Below are 23,982 nucleotides of genomic sequence, written 5' to 3' on the forward strand. Positions count from 1 at the left end.
AAATGCTCCAGACTCTGCTCTGCAGAGTGAAAAAAAAAACAGAATCACAGGCAGTATTAAACTGCCAGAGTCTGCCAACTGCTTCATTTTAATTTGTACTGCTTCTCACTCTATGGGCACAAGGAGTCTTGACAGGAGGAAAGGGACTTCCAAATACCTGCTCTGTATTTACTCCTCAGCTCAGGAAAAGCCTTTTCTCCCAGTATGTAATGAATCATCCCCATTCACTTGCCACAACCTTGTGTCTTAAAGTCTTCTTTCCCTTCCTGGAAGTTTGGCAGAGGGGGATACCAGGGCATGGCAAGTTTTCAGCTATAACGGAGGGGAAGTGCTGACTCCTAAAAATCATTCCAGATGGTTTGGAGCATCTCCGCTGTAGCTGAATATTTTAACAATCTGGCTATCATTTTCTCGGCTGTAAAAATTGAATTCTTCAAAGAAATTGCAGGAGCTGCAAAACCTAAAATACCAGAGAAATAACATTAATTAAGCAGTTGAGGATATTGACTCCCTTCTTCCCCCAGTCTCTAGAGGGAGAAAAACTTCCTGGCAAATTGTTCTTGCTCATCAACAAACAAGTACTTAAAAAAAAAAAAAAGGAAGATAATGCCAGTATAGCCTAAAAAAATGCTCTTGCTATTAAATTCATTTTCCATGTGTATAAATAATGATGCCTACTGTCAGTAGCAGGAATTCCTTCTATTCAGAGTCACCTCACATGCAGGCTACCAAGGTAAAATTGAGCCCAAGCAGTCTCTTTCTAGAATTTCTAACCAGAAAATGTCGCTATCATTAATCAGAGATGGAAACGTTCATCATTCTTGCAGCAGCTCCTGTGTGCGCACTCAAGGGCAGATCTTGAGTTGGAGGAAGCGAGCATTAATTTCAGTAGCTTCAGGGAGGTTATGCTGACATAGGGCTTCCTCGCACCTGACAGCCTCTTCTCAAAGGATGCATGCAGGGAGGAGAAAATTAAACAGGGAAGAAAAAACATCTCAGTTAATAACTGCCAACCATTCCCAATTGAGTGCTGGTGTGCAAATCAGGATTCTGATTTCATTTCTGCACTGTGTCACATTTTCTGTTTTTCTTTCTGGTATTTGAGAATCTCAGACTGATACCCCAGCCTTCTAAATAACAGTCTTAATGATATTTGCATTTTGCACTTACTAATCCTACAGGAGTCTGAGGGCAAAGATTCAGGCAATTATTACCAAGCATATGAAAGTATTCAGCTAGGAAATTGCTTGGCTGTTTGAACATTTTAATCTCTCTTTGCAAGGAAAGATGTAGCCTGGAACATTGGAGCAGGCACAAAATCCCCATTGTTATTAGAATGAGAGAGAACTACTAAGAAAATAAATAAATTAATAAATAAAAAGCAGAGCAAGTCCACAAGTCTTGACTTTAAACGTTTATTTATTTGGTTATTGCATATAATCCTCCAAGTCCAATACAAAATGTACATATAGCCTCAAGATCTTGTCACAATCACAGCATCTGATCTAATGGTAGCTTGATCTTGATTGAGGCTCCTAGACTCTGTTTAATAGAAATAATTATTACAATATAATGATTAATTAAAGTGATGATATATAGCTAAGGACCTTTGAAGTTATGCCTCATAATACTTTCATTACTCAGCTAGAGAAAAATAAAATAGATAAAACTAACATGAGGCAGAACCATGGCTGGTGGTAGCTCAAATTGTAGTTCTGTATTTCAGTGGAAAACTGTTCAATAGGGATGCAGACCCCAAGATGGTAACCGCAGCTGAAGCTAGCAATGATGCCTCTGAAGTGGGGTGGGTTGCCAGCCTTTGGGAAGATGTCAGAGAATTAGAAATTATCTTGACAAATTAGGAAAATGATCCGGAATAAAAAGGATGGGCTTCAGTAAGCACAAGTGCAAAGCCTTTCTCATCAGGTACCACTAGTTGGCTTCATAAGCACAGGATGGAAAGTGTCTGGTTAGACTGGTCTGGAAGATATACTGGATCACAAGCTGAACATCACTTAGAAATATAAGTCTTGCAGAAAAACCAAAAATCATCCTGGAAAGTATAAAGAAAAATGTTGTTGTAAGACTACTGAGTACTGATAAGGCCTCATGTACCATAAACAGCTGTACATCGTGGACTTCATCAAAGATGGGGTTAACTCAGACAAGTCACGAGAAAGCATCAATGAGAGTCAGAGCTCAGAAATGTGCCATTTGAGAAAAAAAAATTAGATATATTTAATTTAGGAAAGAATGGATCTGGGGAATGCATAACAGCCTGCAGATGAACTGAAGTGTCTTTACAAAGCTCCCAGGGATAATATAAGATACAGGAGACTTCAATTGCAGCTAAGCAAAAATTGGTTAGACATTAAAAATTTGTTCTAGTTGTGGGGAAAAGCATAGTGCTGCCATAGACACCATGGGGGAGGCTGTGGTGAAGGTTTGGACCCTTTGGGTGTGTTTTAGGTGTAGATGGTCCTGCTCTGTTGCAGAAGGATGGACTAGATGCCCATTTTAGATCCCTTCAACTCTTGGATCTGTCATTATATTCCCATAAAGACATAAATGTCTTAATCAAACCCCCCACATTCATAATTCTCACCAAGAAGAATATACTATGCAGTGAAATATTTGCTATACCATATTGCTTAGACAGATTAATTCATCAATTATCCAACCACTGGGATTTTTTTATTTTTTTTTTGTAGACATGTATTAGGAAATACATGTCTATTTTATTATTCTTATATTTTATATACTTATAAGTAGTATAGCATATCTGCCACACAGAAAACAGGTTCTTCAGCCTTTCTGTGAAATTATGTTTCATACTTGGCAAAATCTCATTGCCTATGGCTTTGCATCTACATCACTTTCCTGGGAAAACCACAGCAATTTCCATGCTGAGAAGGGAAAGCTGTGACGTAATATATCTGCAGCTCACTTCCAGAGTGTATGCAGGTGAAAATAACAAGGGATTTAGCAAGTGTTTTGTATTCAGGCTGTGCTTGGTGTCTCACCTCTTCCAAAACAAGGAAATATCCTGTCTCAAGTGCTGTGTTTGTAGCAAAGGAAAGGAAAAACAAAGCAAAGTAATCAGGACTGTTACAAACCTTCTCACCACCATGCCTTTGACCTGTCTTTTCCTAATGAAAGCATAATGTATATGAGAGAGAGCGAGAAAGAAAAAGGTATGCAAAACCATAATGTTTCATGCTTGGTGTCGGTTGATGAGAAAATGAACATGAGCTGGCAGTGTGCTCTTGCAGCCCAGAAAGCCAACCGTATCCTGGGCTGCATCAAAAGGAGCGTGACCAGCAGGTCCAAGGAGGTGATCCTGCCCCTCTACTCTGCTCTCTTGAGACCTCACCTGGAGTATTGTGTGCAGTTCTGGTGTCCTCAACATAAAAAGGATGTGGAACTGTTGGAACAAGTCCAGAGGAGGGCTACAAGGATGATCAGGGGACTGGAGCACCTCCTGTATGAAGACAGGCTGAGGAAGTTGGGGCTGTTCAGCCTGGAGGGGGCCTATAGGGATGCTGGGGAGGGACTCTTCATTAGGGACTGTAGTGATAGGACAAGGGGTAACGGGTTCAAACTTAAACAGGGGAAGTTTAGATTGGATATAATGAGGAAATTCTTTCCTGTTAGGGCGAACAACGTTGATTTGTTTTATCATATCACGTTGATAACATCTGGAGATGTATTACCAGGCAACATCTCTGTTAATCTTCAAAGCGTTTTATGAGCATTAACTAATGAATCCTCATGTTTCCCATACATGAGCTCATCTTTTTCAAATGGGGAAAGAGGCTCAGGGATCTGCCCAGCACGTACAGAAGAGGTAATATCAGGTCTGGAATTAAAATTTGGAAGTTTGTTGCTTCTCAGGGAGAGATAATGATGAATTTAAGGCTGTGTTTTGAATTGAGGCTGCCCAATGAAGTGTAGGAAGGCTCAGGGACCTGCATTCAGTCTGTAAAGAACAAATTAATGTTTTGGTTTTGGTTTTGTTGTTGGTTGGAGTTTTTTTCTACCCTCAGTTCCTTTCCCTCCCTTATGGTTGTTTTTTTTCCAACGAGATTTGGGTACCTGCTGCTCTGGGGCCACTCTAGAGAGGAGGTTTCCCCAGAGCTGGCAGTGCTGGGAAAGAGGAAAGCGCAGGGAATGCAGCAGCACGCTGCTGCTCCTCTACCACCACCCTGTGGGCAAACTTTCTGGGCTGCTGCTCAGGATGGTGGTTCTCTCCTCCCTCCTCAGTGGTGAGAAAATGTTCCATCATTCCTAAATAGGTTAAGGGTCAGCCTCTCATCTGAAAACCCCATGGAAAAACAGAATATCAAAAATCACAGTGCATTTCCTCAGCACATCTAGAGGAGCAGATAGAGCTGCTACGTCCTTTGTGGAGCTCTGCGGTATTGCTGTAGTCTATCTGATCCTGGGCCCTTGTTAGTAGCTAGTGAGATGGTTTTGAGCTGAGCTGGATAGATATTTGCATCTTGTTCGAGTTGCTGAAATAGTCTCACCTCATTTCACAGACCACAATCTCGCGACTGAGGGTCCTTGTGAAAACACCGACCCATTCACATTTACCTCCTTCCCCAGCATCTCACCTCCATTTGCATATGTTTTCCACCTGGATAAACACTGCCCATTTCCAGTACTCTCTCCCTGACACTCACATTTCACAAAGGACAGAAACTGATGCATGCTGATGATAATTTTACCTTTTGTAACATCAGTTTGCAAAAAATACTATGCAGCAGCACGGTAGGCTGCTAGAAGCTGGCTGGGAACTGTTGGCAGCGTTTGCCATCTCCTGGAGGACCAGGGGAATAGCAGGGTTAGACATTTCTGTGGCACCTGAGACCTGCTATGTCCCCTCTTTACAGAGCCTCCTCAGTGGATAAAGAAACCCGAAGGTGGTGTTTACAGCGTGGGAAGAAATCTTGTGCTGCTGTGTGAAGCTATTGGTAACCCAGAGCCAACCATTCAGTGGAAACTTAACGGGATGCCCATTGATGGTAAGTGCAAGGTCCAATGTTTTTCTTTAGGTGGTGGCTGGGTGGGATGTGCTTGGGTTGTACCCAGTTAGAGGGAACACCCAAATGCTAACACTAAATGATGTCTAGTTTGGCATCTATTTAGATGTGAATTACCACTTACTTAATAAAGCTTATATTTAAATATGATCTTGAAGAGAGTAAGGATGAGAGCTGAAGGGTGTGGAGTGGTACCTATAAATTACTGCTTCACCCTGTAACGCTCTCATCTTTTGGGGACCACAGATAGCTCGTGTTCACTGAGGGCTCCTGATCTTTGTTTGTGCTTTTGAATAAGCACGAGTGACTTCATGGAGCAGAGCATGGGCCTGCTCCCTGATATAGCTGTATTATTGCTACTTTTTAAAAAGTCTGTGTGGGGATATTACCGAAAATTGGTGTGCTAGAGCACTTCCTTTAGGCCATGCAGCTGCTGGCAAAGGTAGTGCTCTGCAACTTGCCCTTTGGCTGTTGAGCAAGGTTCAGGTTTGCTTCTGAAGATGTGCCTTGCCTTTGACCTTCAAGTAATGAGGAGATACAGTGAACTCCACAGCCACGATGTTTTCTCCAGCTCCTGACACAGTCTGGGTCTTTCCAGGTAGGACATTCAGAGGGAGAATCTCTGCCAGAGAGATCAGCCTTACCAACCTTCAGCTTCAGGACAGTGCTGTGTACCAATGTGAGGCCAGCAACAAGCATGGCACCATACTTGCCAGCGCCAATGTGAATGTCCTCAGTGAGTACCCTCCCAGCCTTTCATGTGCATGAGAAAAGATCTAACTGAAGTGTCCCATTCTGCTGACTGAATCTTCAGAACAGCTTGGGGTTTGTAACCATTGCTCCTTTGCATTGCCGCCATGTTGTCCAAACTAATGCAACAAGCCTTATCGTGGACAATGCTATATGCTTGATATAACTGCTTATGAGCTTTGATATATACTTTTTTTTTTTTAAATATGGTTGTGATTGGATTCAAAACCTTTTGAATTCAAATATACTGAAACCACTGGGGGGTGAATTGTGACCACAACTCTGGTTTTGAAGTGTATTGTTAAGTGTATTGTTAATCTTGAATTTCAGCTGCAATGCTCAGCTGTGAAGAAAGAGAATGATGGGCATTTATTTAATAAAGGAAGTCTCTAGAGGAAGCAGAACCAGGTCTGTTTTCTCTCCTGGATCATGTTGATGCTTCATGTTCTGACATGTCCAGCAGTCAACCACTGCTGTCTTTATCAGTGGAGCTTATAAGAGCTCAATTGCTCTGTGCAACTGGTTCCAAAAGGCGGTGAAATGCCCATTAAGTGGCTAAGTCTTTGACCTTTGCTGGAAAAGGAGATGATGCAGGGACGGTATTTATAGTGCCAGTTCTGAAATGAAGTGCTGCTCATTTTGCATTCTCTTCTGCAGATATTGCTCCCTTAATACTGACATCAGATGGTGAAAACTATGCTGCAGTCGTGGGTTACAGTGCTTTCCTGCACTGTGAAATTTTTGCCTCGCCTGCAGCAGGTATTAGATGGTAAGTCACTGAGAACTGATGTTTTAATGTGAAACAAGTTCATATATCCTACTTAAACACACACACACACAAAAGCTAGTCACTATTTCTATGGAGTTAAAATTAAAACTTCATAACAAAACTATATGTAAGTATTCTGTGTTAAGAATACTTACCTTATTATATGTTAATTAAAGTCAATACCTGTGTGAGACAAGTGCTGTGATATTCATTAAACCAAGCCATGCTGTATATAGCCAAATCCTGCTACAGCTTCATTGGTCTTAGTTTGATATTGGCTACTTTCTAAGTTTGGACACATTACTGAGGTGGAAACGCAATGGCTTACAAAGCATATTTACCTGGAAATGGTTCCACACAGTTGGAAATCACAGGATTGTCATAACCCTTGACAGGTGCAATAAAGTTGCAGATGACAGCTATAGATTAAGAACTCAGCTAGACTAGTTTAAAGACTTAGCTAGAGGCTGTCAGGGCATTTTTGGCTTGCAGGAACTTATGCCCCTTTATGATTTGCTGCATGTAGGTAAAGGGACCTGCTAATCTTGAATTGATTCCTCAGTGGCAGAGCTGAGACCAGCTCCCAGACCCTGCCCCCCCCCCCCCCGCAATATCTGCTAACCATGAAATAACAGTTTCTGCAGCCTTAGAAATAAACCATAACTGTTGTTATCACCTTTAGGACTAAGGATGACAGCATAGAGCCACTTTCAACATTACGCTATGAGTTAAATAAGAATGGCACACTAGAGATCAAAGAAACAAAGAAAGAAGACTCAGGATCGTATGCTTGCTGGGCTGCAAACTCTGTTGGAAAAAGAGCAATCACTGCCAATCTGGATATAAGAGGTAATGTCCCCTTATCAATAGAAAGACCTTTCACATCTGCCAAGTTTCATTATTTAAAAGATTCCAGTAAATAAGTAATCAGTAAACATTCACACCAAGATACAGATTCATTCTGTGAGGCTATAAATTCTCTGCATACTAAGACCTGAAATTGCCACAGATCTCATATATATGTAACAGTCAGTACTGTCTCCATTTTTCATTGTGTGTGATTTCTCCATGCTCATACAGGATGTTTACTTTCTCCTGAACATTTGCAAAAACTACATAAGCCACCAAAAACTTTTAGTTTACTTTCCAGATCCATTAACTTTATTTCCATGAAAGGATTTTCCTTCCCTCTTGCTATCAGCCCTGTTACACTTGGAGTAGGTTCTTGGCTGACCCTGGAGAACCTAGAAGCCTCCCTGTGCTCGTGGGCTTGATGGGGTCCTTGCTGAGCCAGACAGGGTCTCACAGATGTGGGCTTCTTTCTTCCTAAAGTTACATCCCATCTGTTGATCAGAAGGTACATCCCAAACTGAATTAACCTCTACAACAAATACCAAGCACATTGCAGCAGGATGAGTTAGGGGATGCTGCTGGCTTAAGGGCTCTGTGTTGGGCTTTTGCCTGATTATTAACTTGGCAAATATTTGTAAATAGGGGGAAATAATTACAGAAGTGTGTTTACTTATAAATATCAGATACTTACCTTGTGCTTCAATTCTGTTTTAAAGGGATTTATGTGGTTGGCTGGGCAGGAGGGGTTTTCCCCTGGAGAGAGTGATGGCAGAGCAAAGCTTCTGTTGAGCACACAGATTAAATTTAGTGCATTGCTTACAAATTTACTTAGGATTTAGGGCTTGCCAACAAAAACAAACCTTAAATGCTCAATTAGCAAAGTCCTCAAAAGGACTCTCAGTTACAGGTTGGCTGTGACAAACTTGAGGAAAAAACCCGACTCTTTCTGTGTTCTGCTTATACCCACTCCCTTTGCTTTGTAAATTTACAGTGATAATAAACATGAAATGTATGATGAAATTCTCACAGAGCCACATTTCACTGTAGAAACAAATTCAGCCAAGTGTTTTCTTCTCACTTATTCATCTATTTCTGTATTCAGATTAGAGTCAATTAAAAGAACAAACTTGATTGCAATATTTTTTTCTCACTTGACTTTAATAAGCTTGGAATTTTTCTTGGAGCATTGCCAAAGCTTATTTCAAATGGCAATTGGACATAAAAGTCATATTCAAGCCATTTTTTTTAACTCATCCATTTCATGAGTCTGCTAACAAGGATTTTCACCTGTTACTTTTTTTGGTGGTTTTGTTGTTTGTTTCTTTTCGTGGAACTCGTTGTTTTGGCATGAACTAAAAAGATATTTTTCAAGATAAAAAATTAAATCCTGCAAATACCTATTTTGAAACCAACCATCCTTCTCTTGAAATGTTTGTACATATAACAGAAAAGACCTGATCCTTTTTCCTAAGGTTGATTTTGGTATATGAATTGTGTGGTGAAATTTGATGTAATAGTCTCTCTCTTCTAATCAAAGTGTTTTTCTGTGATCAATCAGATGCTACAAAACTTGTTGTTACTCCGAAGAACCCCCGAGTGTTGAAATCACATTCAATTTTATTGAAATGTCAGGCTGAATATGATTCACACTTGAAACACAGTTTTAAATTATCCTGGAGGAAAGACGGAGATGAGCTGCCAGTCAACAGCACAGAAGGTGGCAGGTAAGCAGGGAAGAAACAAGAGTTTTCTTGATCTCAGCTGAATAAAGCTGGATGGTGCTGGAGCAGGAGTTTCAATAAACATGAGATTTAATAGCTTGAAATGCAAATTTATGTCTGCAAGAATTCTTCATGCAAAATGTGAATAGGTCTGCATTTTTTATATACATATACATATAAATATAAATGTATATATATGAGTTTTGAGCTGTGGCAGGCAAATGATTTTGTGTTTTATTAACTCTCTCGCTATCCCAGCAGAATGTTGCATATATGTTGGTTCAGCCCAAAAATACAACCCTAGCTCTACTGCAGTCATCTGGGTGGTTTTTTTTCTCCTCTGCAGAGGAACTAGTCTTTTCCTTTGGTTTGCACCTGTTTGGCCAAGGCAGAGGCCTTGTAATGTTGAAGTGGACTGTTAATAGCTATCTGGGATTCTGCCTGAAATTGTACACATTAAAAGCAATGAGTTTTTCTTGCATATACATGCATATTTGCAAGTCCAGGCCATATTTTGCCTACTTTTGTGTTTCCACTGACCCCAAGGGGATGGAGCTAAGCCTTTATTTCATATGAAGAGTCCCACAGTGGGTAATCAGATGTCTTTATTAATTACCCCAGAAGAGAGATGTTTTCCTAAATACTTCAGTACTAGAGAGACTGAAGATCCTGCTGAGACCACATAGCATGGGGAGATAGCGCCAAGCAAATGCAATGTCTGTAAGAGAGCCCATGTGCCTATTTTAATGCCAACTTCCCCTGGTGCGTTGGACATTGCACAAGTGGGTTGAGAATGCTTAGTTTTACTGAACCCTTTCAAAAATTCAATATAAAGCCCATGAATTTGCCTCATTAATGATGTGCCAAAATTCTATGTTCCAGACACTCAGCTGATGCATGTCAATGTGGCTCTTTTCAGACCAAGGGAGACATGCCAGCTTCCAGCCATGGAGGCTAAATCGCTACAAAATACAAATAATAGTCTACAGCACAGTGCATAATACAACTACAATTATGTTGATGAGATCCTCAGGCCAGTGAGAAGAGTGTGCAGCAAGCTCACTGCCCTGGACTTCAAAAGAGCAGACTTTTCAGGAACCTGCTTCAGAAGGTTCCATGGGATACAGCCCTAGAGGGCAGAGGGGCCCAAGACTGTTGGTTGATATTCAAGGATCACCTGCTGCAAGCTCAGGAGTGTTGCATCCCAACCAGAAGGAAGTGCAGCAGGAGGGCCAGGAGACCTCCTTGGATGGATAAGGAGCTGCTGAGGAAAATTCAGATGAAAAAAAGAGGCTTATAATAAGTGGAAGCAAGGACAGGCGGCATGGGAAGAGTACAGGGATGTTGTCCGGGAAGCTAGGGACCAAGTTAGGAAAGCTAAGGCCCAGTTAGAATTAAACTTGCCTAGAGGTATTAAAGACAACAGGAAGGGATTCTACAGGTACATAGCAAATAAAAAACAGACTAGGAAGAATATAGGACCCCTCAGGAAGCTCTTGGGAGAACTGGCTACACAGGATTTGGAGAAGGCTGAGGTTCTGAATGACTTCTTTGCCTCGGTCTTCACTGCCAAAGGCTCTGACTGCACCACCCAAGTCCTGGAAGGCAGATGCAGGGACTGTGAGAATGAAGACCTTGCGCCCACTGTAGGAGAGGAACTGGTTCGAGACCATCTTAAGAACCTGAACGTGCACAAGTCCATGGGTCCTGATGAGATCCATCCGCGGGTCCTGAAGGAGCTGGCAAATGAAGTTGCTAAGCCGCTGGCCATCACATTTGAGAAATCACAGCAGTCAGGTGAAGTTCCCGATGACTGGAAAAAGGGAAATATAACCCCCATTTTCAAGAAGGGGAAAATGGATGACCCGGGGAATTACAGACCAGTCAGTCTCACCTCTGTGCCTGGCAAAATCTTGGAGCAGATTCTCCTGGAAGGCATGCTAAAGCACCTGAAAATCAACAAGGTGCTTGGGGACAGCCAGCATGGCTTCACTAAGAGGAAATCCTGCCTGACCAATTTGGTGGCCTTCTATGATGGGGACATGGAACTGATGGACAGGGGTAGAGCAGTTGATGTCATCTACCTGGGCTTGTGTAAAGCGTTCGACACTGTCCCACACGACATCCTTGTCTCTAAATTGGAGAGGCATCCATTTGATGGATGGACCACTCAGTGGATAAAGAACTGGCTGGATGGCCGCACACAAACTGTTGTGGTCAATGGCTCAATGTCCGGCTGGAGACCAGTAACGAGTGGTGTCCCTCAGGGATCGGTGCTGGGACCGGTCTTGTTCAACATCTTTATCGCTGACATGGACAGTGGGATTGAGTGCGCCCTCAGCAAGTTTGCCGATGACACCAAGCTGTGTGGTTTGGTTGATATGCTGGAGGGAAGGAATGCCATCCAGAGGGACCTTGACATGCTTGTGAGGTGGGCTGATGCCAACCTCATGAAGTTTAACCATGCCAAGTGCAAGGTCCTACACCTGGGTCGGAGCAATCCCAGGCACAGCTACAGGTTGGGCAGAGAAGAGATTCAGAGCAGCCCTGAGGAGAAAGACTTGGGGGTGTTGGTTGATGACAAAATGGACATGAGCCGGCTTCAGTGTGTGCTTGCAGCCTAGAAAGCCAACCATATCCTGGGCTACATCAAAAGGAGCGTGACCAGCAGGTCCAAGGAGGTGATCCTGCCCCTCTACTCTGCTCTTGTGAGACCTCACCTGGAGTATTGTGTGCGGTTCTGGTGTCCTCAACATAAAAAGGACATGGAACTGTTGGAACAAGTCCAGAGAAGGGCCACGAGGATGATCAGGGGACTGGAGCACCTCCTGTATGTACACAGGCTGAGGAAGTTGGGGCTGTTCAGCCTGGAGAAGAGAAGGCTGCGTGGAGACCTCATGGCAGCCTTCCAGTATCTGAAGGGGGCCTATAGGGATGCTGGGGAGGGACTCTTCATTAGAGACTGTAGTGATAGGACAAGGGGTAACGGGTTCAAACTTAAACAGGGAAAGTTTAGATTGGATATAAGGAGGAAATTCTTTCCTGTTAGGATGGTGAGGCACTGGAATAGGTTGCCCAGGGAGGTTGTGAATGCTCCATCCCTGGCAGTGTTCAAGACCAGGTTGGACGAGGCCTTGGGTGATATGGTTTAGTGTAAGGTGTCCCTGGCCACGGCAGGGGAGTTGGAACTAGATGATCTTCAGGTCCTTTCCAACCTTAATTATTCTATGATTCTATTCTATGTTTTATAGTAGTTGGCCCAATGTGCAATTCTGTTATTCAAAATGTCATGTTACAAAGTTTTTTATGAACAGTCTCTTGGAGATCAGTGGTGTCTGTCTGTCATATGCTTATCTTGCAGATTATTCTCTTCCTTATTTGTATGTTCCTTTTTTCCTTTGCCCCGTAGGATAATTCTGGACAGAGATACACTATTCATATCAAGCGTGACACAGGAGGATCAAGGAGTTTACATGTGTGTGGCCAGGACTTCTCTGGACAGTGTTACAGCTGAATCATGGTTAATTGTTCTTGGTAAGATGATATTTCCCAGTGTGCCAAGAGCTCCATGCAGCACATAATGCCATTGCAGCAGTTTTGCTTATTTGCTTTTTTATCCAGTTCAGTTACAGAGCCTTGATAACCCAGTTTTACAGAGGTGCAATGTACCTCTCCCTTATTAACCTCAGTTATGTTATCCTTGTATCTCCTGGAATGAGGATGCTGATGCAAGCTTTTCATTTATATTTAATCTTTGTTATACCTAATATGAGGCAGCCTTTTTTCTCAGTTCAGGAGTCATCCACAGTGGTTGTAGGAGGTTGCCCAAGCTGGAAGGTGTAACAGCATATTAAGAATGTCTCTGCTTCTGCTTTGAAGCCTTTGATCAGTCCTTCACCTTACTTTACTAAAGAATTGCACAGAAATTACCACTTGGACTATTTTTTGAAGAAGAAGGACATAAGGCCAGTATTTAGACCTCCAGCTCCTCTGAAGATCAGTGGAAGTTGAGCACCTAAAAGGATTAATTATCTCTGAGAATCTGAGAAATTATTGTCCAGTGGCAAAGAACAAGTACACAGCTGAGATAAGCCTTGACCCAAAGAGTCTGATGCTCGACTTTTTGTGATCATCCATACAACTTGCCTCCTTTCCTGAAGGGCCACTTGAAATTAAGGGAGTGAATTTTTGGAGTGATGTGCAGTCCTTTGTACATGTATGTAAGGGCATTAGCCAATAGCTAAAATTCTGTGGATATTTTTGGAATTACATGGATAGTTTTGCATCATTTGATTTCATTAAGTTTTCTTCATTTTACATTCTTATATATTTCTGGCAGTGACTGAAACAAGAACTAAGATAATCTGAACTTCAATGTTTTCTCACTTTGAATTAATGGCTTTTTTTCAGTACACAGGAAATGAAGATGATGCTGTGCACATTATTTATGGTATTGAGCTCTTTAGTGCTGTATAATTCCAAATGTTTGTAGACTATTTGTACATTACTTTTGAAAATTTCATGAAGCACTTTATTCCATTTTAAAAAGGTGATTTGCAGAAGAGGCGACACAGTCTTCTGCTTTTTTCCCTTTGTTTCTTGTATATAAGAAAGGTCTTGGTGGATTAACAATATCTGTTATTTTCTGAATTAAAACTTCAGTCTGCTTTTGCAATGGAAGACCTGTGAAATAGCTAAAGAACTAAATATGGCACAGATGGAGATATCAGAATATGGGCAGCTAAAAACAAAAGAAATGTTCATTTAGAATACTTCTAAGTGTCTGTTCTATGATTAATGAACGGATAGAGTGGTGAGTATCTTTAGGATGTGCCATCACTGCCTTTAAATTAAAGTATATCAATATAATGAATTTTAACACTAGGTATGGTCCAAGAACGGAGCATCAAAATACCTATCGATTAAACCGATTTTTTGTGATTTTACCAAGTAGTACAGAAATAGGGAAAAGAAATGCAAAGAAATCTAAAACAAAAAACCCAACCTTTAGATGTACCCTGAGATAAAAAAGAAGACTCAATATTGTTATTTTAAAATCTCAGTACAAGCACAATTAATTTGTTTCACAATGACAGAGGCAGTCTTGGTGGCTGAGGTAGCTGGGTTTCCTGTAAGAAATGCATTGTCAGCCAAAGCATGGAATGTTGGGGCAGGAGGAGGTCAAAGGCCTGAAAGTTGTGCAATCTCATTTCATCGGTCTGTAATTTGTCTAGATTTTGAAACACCAGCTTTATGTTTGAGGAGGGGGAGTGTGTCTGCGTGACTTTGGAAGGATGAAATCAGGACAAGCGATTGCTCCCCTGCAGTGAGAAATTACTCTTATATCAGGCTTTTTACATTGCAGTTACCAAACTAATCTAATACAGTCAGACTGCAAACTGTCAAAGCAAGCCATAAGGAAGATCTTTGAGTGTGAAAACACTACATTTAACAGTATTCACTCAGTTGCAGACAACTGGGCAAATGATCACCTCATTTCAGATCACCTCTTCTGCATCTGATGCTGTTGAGAAGCCAGGTCATGTCCCCCCCATGCAATCTCCCAGGACGGTGAGGGGGAGCAGCCTGTTTCAGTGATGCTGCTGACCTCAACCCTGATTAGTACCACATCCCTGAAAAGTGAGCTCTGACAGCAACAGGATAGTCCTGTACTTGGTCTTGTATAGTGCAGTGCAATTATAACAACCACCACCAACTCTTGACATATTCTCTGGACAGCATTCGTTGAAGTGGCAGGTAATGAATTTTCTTGCTTGCTTTTAATATAGATCCCCATAGCTGGGATAATGAATGTTATCCTTTCACTCGTTCTCTAAAAGGCTAAGTTCAATAACTGTTAGAGTTGAGTCACCTTCTACCACTCTGGTTTGCACCAGAGTAAATCCAAGTGATGCTAATATAACTTTCTGCTAAGAGCAGTGTCAATATCTATTAACAATTAAATAGATCTTAATGTTGATTTGAAAAGAAAAGTCTGTTTCTGCAAGCACAGTAATGAGAGCAGATGGAAATGAACTCAAGAAGCGATATTGCCTTTATAAGAGAGAAAGCAGGACCAGAAAATTCAGCCTGATTTTCTGTAATAAAAAGGATCTTTAAAAGCAATTCTCACTTTCCTAATTTTATCCATTTTGCAACCAAAAGGTATTTTACCACCATCCTCCCTGACCTTGCTGTTCCTGTCCTTTGGAAAATACCAATCCAGACAGAAGTAGCTTGCCACGCTCCTGACACTTCATTATTTTTCAGATGTTCCTGATCCACCTGAAGATCTTCAGCTCTCAGAAAATCAAAACCGAAGCGTTCGACTATCCTGGAAAGCTGGGGCCAGCCATAACAGCCCTGTTAATGGTATGAAGGATTTTAGTGGCAAACTGTGCTCACAGTCACACTTTGTTTTACTATGACAGTTAATTTGCTGTAAGTTCAATTCCAACCTTGCTGTTTATAAGCTGCTTATACAAGCTTTGTCTTTTTCCTTTTGTTTTGTTTCTTTTCCTTCCCAGAGTCAATTATAGAGTTTGAAGAGAACCGGTGGGAGCCAGGGAGGTGGCAGGAGCTAACCCGAGTCCTGGGGAATGATACTACAGCCCTTTTGTCACTGGCCCCGTATATGAATTACCAGTTTCGTGTCCTATCTGTGAATGCTGTGGGAAGGAGCCAGCCCAGTAAACCGTCCCTGCGCTATGCAACACCTCCGGCTGGTAAACACTGCCATCTAGTTTTCAGAATGTTATTGGTTTTAGTGTTTTGCCGGGAGTAACAGTGCCCTCCTGTGCTTCAGAGAGGGGCAGGAGTCAGAGCCACTCATGCTGCTTTCCCTGCTTAATAGCAGTCCAGGGATGCCAAAGGAGGACTCTGCACTGCTGTGGTTAGCAGGGTGTTTCCTGCCAGGGCACCCCTAGCATCTTGCTTTCCTGATTTTGCACCTTTAAAGGCCATTGCAGCCCTTTATGGACAAGAAGTTGTCATAGGTGAGGGTTTATGGAAGCCTTCAGCCGTGCTAAGCTTGTCAAAAATCTCCATTCACAGTGCGTTTCTTACCGTGACAGAAAATCACAGTGAAATGTTGTGTCCCTGAAAGTCATTTGGAGGCCAACTGTTCGGAACAGCATTTGTATTCCTTGTCATTTTTCTCTTGGCTTTTTTTTTTCCTGTTTACTTCAATTTCAGGTCCTTCCTCAGCTGTGTGTGTCCCACTAATGATACACCTTCTGTTTCCTATTCCCAGAGGGAGAAAAATCTTTTCCTCATAATCCCCTTACATCTGGTGCTTTGAAATCCAAAAGTCACATTTTCATGTTAGCTGGTGGCTCCAACCAACAAGGGCACTTAGGAATCAAGACTGCATAAACAATGTGTTTTGGTCATAGCAGCTTTGCTGATCCAAGTAATTAGTCTCCTGAACATTTTTTGTTAAGGTGTCTTTCACTGTCAGTAATGTGGAAATAAGAAAAGTTTTTCCCATCTCTTTTTTTTTTTTGCATTTAAATTATAAATGCTATTAAGACCCAGGATATGCAAACTAACCTTATCATCTGTGTGGTTCCAGCTCCAGACAAGAACCCAGAAAACATCCGAGTTGAAGCTTCAGAGCCAAATGAGATGGTGATGAAATGGGAGGTAAGGAAATGCATCTGTCAGTGCTACAATACTGGAAACAGGTTCTCCCTTCAAGCAGCAGTTTCTAAAGATTCTAAACTTATCAGGAAGTTGCCTTAATATGATTACATTAAAAAAGAAATAAAAGAAATAATGGGTTGCTTGGCTTTATCTCCCTTCCCCTATCCCTGTTTTTTAGGTAATACTAGCAAATTCCATAGGTAGCATCCTTCATGCTCCTGAAGTCAAAGGTAAAGTTCTTATTGACTTGAATGTGTTCTGGATTTCCTCCCCTGGTTTCATTTTTGTTTCAAAAGACAATTTCTTACATCTAACTTTGTAGGTTATTAAGAAGTATGAAAATCTTACAAAGCAAAGTGAGAATTCCCCAGAGTATGTTCTTCTTCTGTGGATCTTGCATACAAGAAAGTGCTTAAAATAATTGTGGTCTTCCCCTGCTCTGCAGATGAAGCAGCCAGGCCCATGGAGGGTATGATTTGCACATAGTTTCTGCCCTTCCAGCCTTGAGGTTTGAAAATGACACAGATCACTTGGCCAAGAGAACGTGAGCTTGAATTTTTACATCAAGAAGTAGTGTAGATAAAACTCTTTTACACATGTGTGTCAAAAGAATTGTGTAAAACTCTTGAGAATGGTTTCCGGTCTTCAAATTCCCTAGCTTTTAAGCTGTCTGTGCCAACAGTTTTAAGAGATATATATTCCTTCATTTAGCACAAATATCCACAACTGTGGAAGGAAGCATATTTTTTGTGGCTGGAATTCAACACAATTTACATGAATTTTACTTCTCAATCTGCTGTTCACAGCAAAGAACAATAAATATTCCCCCAGTATGAACTCATGGCTTAGACTATAATTACAAAAGGAGATGGCCCTCCAGACATATTGACTGGGATTCAAATGGGGATTTTTGCTGTACAACATAGCCCAGGGTCAGGGAAGAAAATTCTGCCTCCCAGAAGAAATGCAGAGTTGTAGTAACCAGCATGGCTGGGAAATGCTGCTATTACCAGTGTTTCATTGAAAAGAGAAAAAATGTTGCTCGCCGGGAAGCCTGTAATCCACTACTCAGACTAGGTAAAAGCAGAAGTGAAAATTGAGATTGAAGGGAGAGAATGAGATGGTCAGGCTTTGTTAAATCTTGTTGAATCATCTAACTGTGGTAAACAGGATATTCATTTATTTATGGTGTTTTCTGAATGCTTTTCAGAGGAAATGATAGGCACTGAACATGCTATTTCTGGCAGACAAAAGCTGCAAATGATGCTAATCTGCCTACTTTGGATTAAGAGACCAGATGAGTATTAGAGAGTAGCTTTTCAGCCAAAGATTTGCAGCACTAAGGAAGATCAAAATAAGAGTCAAGCAGTGCTGCAAAATAACTCTAAAAGAGAAGTTATTTTTTGGTAGCAATTTTTTACTTCTTCAGCTTCTATTGCAAATTTCATCCCCTGGGATCTTGCCATGGAGGTGATTCTCCCAGCAGTGCCTGTTGGAAAGCTGCCCAGTCTACCAGCTCCTTCATCACAGTCATCCCAAAGGTCCTCATACTCTCAGAGCCAAGAAGGGGGAATTTCAGACCTAAGTCCCCATACACATAAGGAGCATTAATGGAGCACTGCTTTCTGCTGGTACTTGCAGGTCAATGCCGTTTCATTCCAGACCTGTGTGTGCAACTTGGATACATATCAGTTCTCATATATTTAATATGTACAATATGTAATTCAAATATTATTAAAAGTAAGCCAAGTGGTGGGAAACACCCACAGCTGGTTCAGTGGACTGAAATAACCCTCATCTTTTTTTGGTAGTGCAGCTGACCAGTTAACTTTATTAATTAAAGAAGTACGTATTCAAATAAATAAATTAACTGGAGAATGTCTCATGACAAGCCATTGCTATGTGTCTTCTAATATTTTATAAGTTAATCTTAAATAGATGGGAACTGTGCTGTGATGAATTCTTCAGCTGTCTGGTAAAAAAGAGTAGCACAGCAGTTGCACATTAAATGTCCAAGCGTAGTTTCAAGGATTTGGTGCATATTTAGAACAAATCTAAATTTTAATGACCCAGCTTGCTGCGCTACATAAAATTCTCAGATAAATTGCAGATTTTAGCTGTACTAAAAGGCACACACAGCCTTATGCCAAAATCTGCATTTTAGATGTGCTGAAAGGCATGCAGTTATATTGCATAAGAAAACAAAGAAAACCTGTGGCAAAACAAAAACTGATGTATGTAGTATGCAGAAATACGTCTACCAGGAATTAATCTGTTTTTAATTCAACTGTTTCTCTTTCACCCACCTTTCCCTTGAAGTCATGAAATTTTTCTTCCAGTCATCCTAAAATTAACACGACAGTGAAAAGTTAAAGCTTTCTGTTTTCCTTTTTCTCTGCCAACGTTGTAACATGGTCTCCAAAATTATTCCCCCCCTCCCCTCAGCTACTGTTTCATGATTGCTACAACAAAGGCAGACAAGATCTCTTTTAACTTCTTCTGCAGCCATTGAAACCCATGGAGAGAAATGGGCCGGGGTTGGAGTACAAAGTCAGCTGGCGACAGCAGGGAGTCGAGGCGGATTGGAATGAGGAGATGGTGAAGAAGCATTCCCTGACCCTGCGAAACACTCCCACCTTTGTGCCTTATGAGATCAAAGTCCAAGCAGTAAATAATTTAGGATCTGGTCCTGAACCAAACATTACCATCGGATATTCAGGAGAGGATGGTAAGTAGCAGAAACGCTCATGTGAAAACATGCTGCGTTGGGGATTCTTGCAGTGCAAGATGACCAGACATGGAGTGATGGATTAGGCAGCCCATGGCAAAAACTGCTTAAATGCCAGTGCTCAGGGTGATGGGCTAGATGAGACACAGCCACAGCTGATGCTGGAATTTGAGGGTTTTTTTTTGGAAAGGTCACTTGTACTTTCATTAATCTCTGTTTCTGGCTTAATCCAGATACTTGTTTGAAAGCCACGGTCCATAAGAAGCCTATGAAGTGTAGCAGTCATTGTGTTGTGGTGGGAAAAAAGAGCCTTTAGTTTGTCTGGGGCCTGATTCAATAGTTTAACGCTGTCAGAAGTTGTATACGCTGGCAATTAAGTGCAAACACTCAGGCAGTGCACACTGTAAGTGAATTTATTGATGATGCCACATCCCCATATACACTGGGTGTTACCTTGTCCATTGATTCCTTGAAGGACAGGTTCTCTTCAGCCTGGGTTTCTGTCCAGTGGCTTTCCATGGCTCCTGGGTGGCACAGCCCCCTCTCAGGCCTTCCTGTGTCTCTGGAGAATTCTTCCCCACTGTAATAAGACTTAGCCTTGGATCTACTCCTGCAGCAGGAAGGTTTGGTGGTGTCTCTTCTCTCCCCTGTATGGTGTATGGATGAAGAGGTGGGTGAATAGTGAGAACTGAGAGGAGGAAAACACAAAGCGTGTTTATTTCCTTTGTGTGATACATTTAATTTTTGTATCTATCAATGGAAAATCTTTCTTGCAATTCAGTCATCCATGGATCAAGGCCTCTTTTTTTCAGGCATTGTAATAGCTCTCTGTGTTGCGTAGTGATTAAAATCCTACTGTTTAATGAGCTTAGTTGTAAAATGAAATTGATTATAAAAAACTTCATGATTGCCTTCTTGAGTGCTATGTTAATCATTTTTTTTATTCTCACTGCTGTAAGCATTACTTGAAACAGGAAATCATAAATACTGGTTTAGAAATTCATATGTCCCAGTGCATCCATATTCCAGCCTTCAGCAGAAAGCCCTGATAATGCAAAATAATGTTTCCTAGCCCCTTTCATCCACTGGATGCTTTTTTCTTGCCTGCAGTAGGACTACATGAGCTGGAAAGCGAAGCCCTGTAGCTGTGATCAGTGTGAAACTGAACTCTTGCATGTGTCTTTAATATGTAGCACTTTTGGTTTTACAGTTCCAGATGCTGCTCCTTCCGGCGTGTCGGTGGATATTGTGAACAGCACACTGGTCAAAGTCTTCTGGTTTGGGATACCAAGGGACAGAGTTCGTGGACATTTAAGAGGCTATAAGGTTACAAATTTCTCTTTAAATGTTTGTATATAGTTGAAAACTACTAAATGAATCTCAGCTCAAAGATAGATTGCAATTTTTCATTTCTGGGAAGACAAGATAAATCAATATATTTTTCAACCCCATGCAACATAAATTGTTATAGATATGCCAATCTCAATGCAGGTCAGTTGGTGGAAAACAAAGAGCATGCTGGATGGAAGAAGGCATCACCCAGAGAAACACTTCCTAACATTTGTAGGAGACAGAAACTATGGGATGATTCCTGGTCTAGAGCCCTTCAGTGAATTCCGCTTAACTGTTTTGGCTTACAACTCCAAAGGAGATGGCCCAGAAAGCTCCCCTGTTGTGTTTGAAACTCCAGAAGGAGGTAAGACAAAATGAGAGTATGAGGCAGAGGGACATAAATAGAAATTGTCCATGCAACAAGGCAAGTTGATTTCCTTATTTAAGGATTGTAAAATCTCTAATATTCATAAAACCCTTCCCAAGAAATGGGAATTGTAGATGTTCAGCTAAAGTGTATCCTCATTTAATAAGTAGGTGGAGAAACAGACCAGTTCAGGCTTCTCTGAAAGCTAATCCCTGTATCTTCCAGTCCCAGAACAACCACGTTTTCTCAGGATCCTGAACTTTGACAAGGACTCTGTCACTCTGTTATGGGGACTTCCCAAGAAAGCCAACGGCCACCTTACTGGCTACATTTTGCAATACCAGATGAGTATGTGCTTGTTTTACTTTGATTTTAGAGATTACACGTTATTAGTTAAAGAAAAACAAGACAAAAAAAAAAAAAGGGTGGAGGAGGGACGGTGGTTGCGCATTGTATGTGCACAGTTACATAAACCAGGCTGGTGTGAAGGGCTGAATCACTACCACAGCCGGAGCATCCGAGCAGGGTTTTGAACTGCGATGCACACACAGCCTGCTAGAGGGCAAGCTAAAGTCATCTTCCAGAGCAAAGAGTTTTCTATGCACTTCTCTGGTGTTAGCTCACATTGCTACCATGCCCTATTCTGCACTTATAGACAAATTTAATTATTTCACATTTGCAAGTTATGCCTAACATAGAAGTTATGAAGTGAAACTCATTCAGTGCAAAATAATGAGAGCGCTTTAGCCACATCAGATCTTAACCTTGTGTCAGTGAGTAACTCCTCCCTGTAGAATGCCTCAGCAGAAATGCAGATCACTACTATCTGAGCTATGTTATCGAGCAATCACACTGAGAAACAACTAAATACCAAGGGTATTTCTTTCTTTCCTGAAGAAAGAACTGAGTGGCTGGGGAGAGACAGACTGCCACAGCTGTGAGGTGTGGTGACAATTCAGGGTATTTTGCGTGGGGTTTTAGGATTGAAGAGGATTAGACTGTGCCCTCGTTTTAAAAACCCCAAACATGTAACCAAACATCAGCACTTACCTCTGCTGATAACAGAACTGCCCAGTTGCCTTTGCAAGCAGGGACTGGAGGCTGGATCTTCCCTTTGTTTTTGACGACTATGGGCTGAGAGTGGATCTGTCTATTTAGGCAGTTTGGGAGGGAAAACCCCTCCTTCAATTGCCAACTGTGCCAAGGCAGAGTGGAGCAAAGCAGAACAGCCATTAACTTGCTTGCAAAAGTTTGCAGATGTTTGGAAGCAAAGCAAGAAGCAGTTTATATATATTTAATGATCTAGTAGACAGTAATTTTTTTCCTCCCACTCAGTATGTGCGTATCTAGAATCAGAGAGCTTTTTAAGAACAGCAATAGCTCACTGAGTAGTCGGGAGATTGACATGGATGAGATAAATCCCATTTAAGTACTTGGCAGGAAGGTGAGATATGCTTATTCAGGCTTATTCAGGCTGCATCCTTCCTACTTACTGCAGAGTGCCTCCCTTCCAGGACACGTTTCATGTTCATAGCCTTTAGCTGCTGGATGTGACTCAACTGCCTTTTCCCTTTCAGTAAACGAAACACACGAAATCGGACCCCTGAGCGACGTCAGCGTAACAAACCGCTCCACACTCAGCTGGAAGCTTTCAGGTCTCAGCTCCAGTACCAAGTACAAATTCTATGTAAAGGCTTGTACAGTCAAAGGCTGTGGGAAGCCGGTCACAGAAGAAGGACTAACGATGGCTCAAGGGAGTAAGTTAATAGGCAATATGTTTTTATGTGGAGAAGCTCTAACAATAATGGAAAAATCTATTGAGAATATTCCAGGCTTGACATTTCCTTGGTAATTAGAGGAAATAAATTTGTTTCTCTTTCTATGAGAGCAGTCAATGAACTTTTAAATGTAGCAGTGCAGTTCTTCAGGAAAGTAGAGCTTATCTGTTTCATTTTGCTGTAAAATGCTGTCTCTATTCTCACCGATCAACTCTTTAAGCCGTACTAGAATAAGTGAATTGCGTTTAGTCACAAACGGCAAATTGAAGATCTAGATAATCTGTTCTCAGTTATATTATGAAAACAAATTCTGCCCTTTTGTGAAGATGGGGTACTGCCAGCAGCAGCATTAGGGCCAGGCGTTTGATGTGGGAAATCCAGATGAACATAAAGTTGACTGCAGTGCATTTGATATATTATTTTAATATTATTTTGTCTGACACTGTAAGTGAGCATTTGTGTGCCACTTATACCCTGTCCTAAAACACCAGTGATCAGTGATTTAAAGGAAAATCTCAAGCACTATATGATAGCTCATCTTTCACATTCAGCTGAAATGAAATAAAATGTACTGTGCTCAGGAAGTCTGAAAAGTCTACAGTACCGAGGACAAGCCCTTGCTGTTAATCAGAAACCATTGCTCTGCACTTAATGCAGGGAAGGAGAAAGAGATTGTGATAAGCAAGAGTCCTGGCCTCATCATCTTTAAGCAATGACAATAGTCTGGAACAATATTGATATAAAACAGAAAAATGGTCATTGTTGCACCACATCTTATTGGACTTCTAAGTTACAGAATCTCTTCAGCTACTGGTAAAATATATAAAATGTACTTTAAACTCATCATGTCCCAGTTCAGGATCCAGTCATGAACTGTCACCCATTTTCTCAAGTAGTGAAACTTCTCAACTGTCTTGTAGCCTTCAGTCTCACTGTAGAATACAGATACTCACACAGTTGTAACTATTAATCTATCAGTATAATTTAAAATGTCTT

The 23,982-nt window shown here is 41.4% G+C and overlaps 1 protein-coding gene across 7 annotated transcripts in view; it reads left to right on the forward strand.

Moving 5' to 3' along the window:
• The window catches only part of CHL1 (cell adhesion molecule L1 like), a 136,833-nt gene that overhangs the window by 102,614 nt on the left and 10,237 nt on the right, over nt 1-23,982 (forward strand). For all 7 annotated transcript variants that reach the window (XM_057422872.1, XM_057422871.1, XM_057422874.1 and 4 more), the window contains 14 exons: nt 4,896-5,027; nt 5,644-5,781; nt 6,453-6,564; nt 7,247-7,413; nt 8,975-9,140; nt 12,547-12,671; nt 15,408-15,509; nt 15,665-15,862; nt 16,711-16,781; nt 19,287-19,509; nt 20,720-20,835; nt 21,001-21,205; nt 21,434-21,556; nt 22,786-22,965. In XM_057422872.1, the coding sequence (XP_057278855.1) occupies nt 4,896-5,027; nt 5,644-5,781; nt 6,453-6,564; nt 7,247-7,413; nt 8,975-9,140; nt 12,547-12,671; nt 15,408-15,509; nt 15,665-15,862; nt 16,711-16,781; nt 19,287-19,509; nt 20,720-20,835; nt 21,001-21,205; nt 21,434-21,556; nt 22,786-22,965 (2,058 nt within the window). The remainder of the gene's footprint in view (nt 1-4,895; nt 5,028-5,643; nt 5,782-6,452; nt 6,565-7,246; nt 7,414-8,974; nt 9,141-12,546; nt 12,672-15,407; nt 15,510-15,664; nt 15,863-16,710; nt 16,782-19,286; nt 19,510-20,719; nt 20,836-21,000; nt 21,206-21,433; nt 21,557-22,785; nt 22,966-23,982) is intronic.

This window comes from Pezoporus wallicus, unplaced genomic scaffold, assembly GCF_028554395.1.
Source record: "Pezoporus wallicus isolate ANWC-B61680 ecotype Strahan unplaced genomic scaffold, APGP_CSIRO_Pwel_v1 contig_7073, whole genome shotgun sequence".
Classification (NCBI taxonomy): domain Eukaryota; kingdom Metazoa; phylum Chordata; class Aves; order Psittaciformes; family Psittacidae; genus Pezoporus; species Pezoporus wallicus.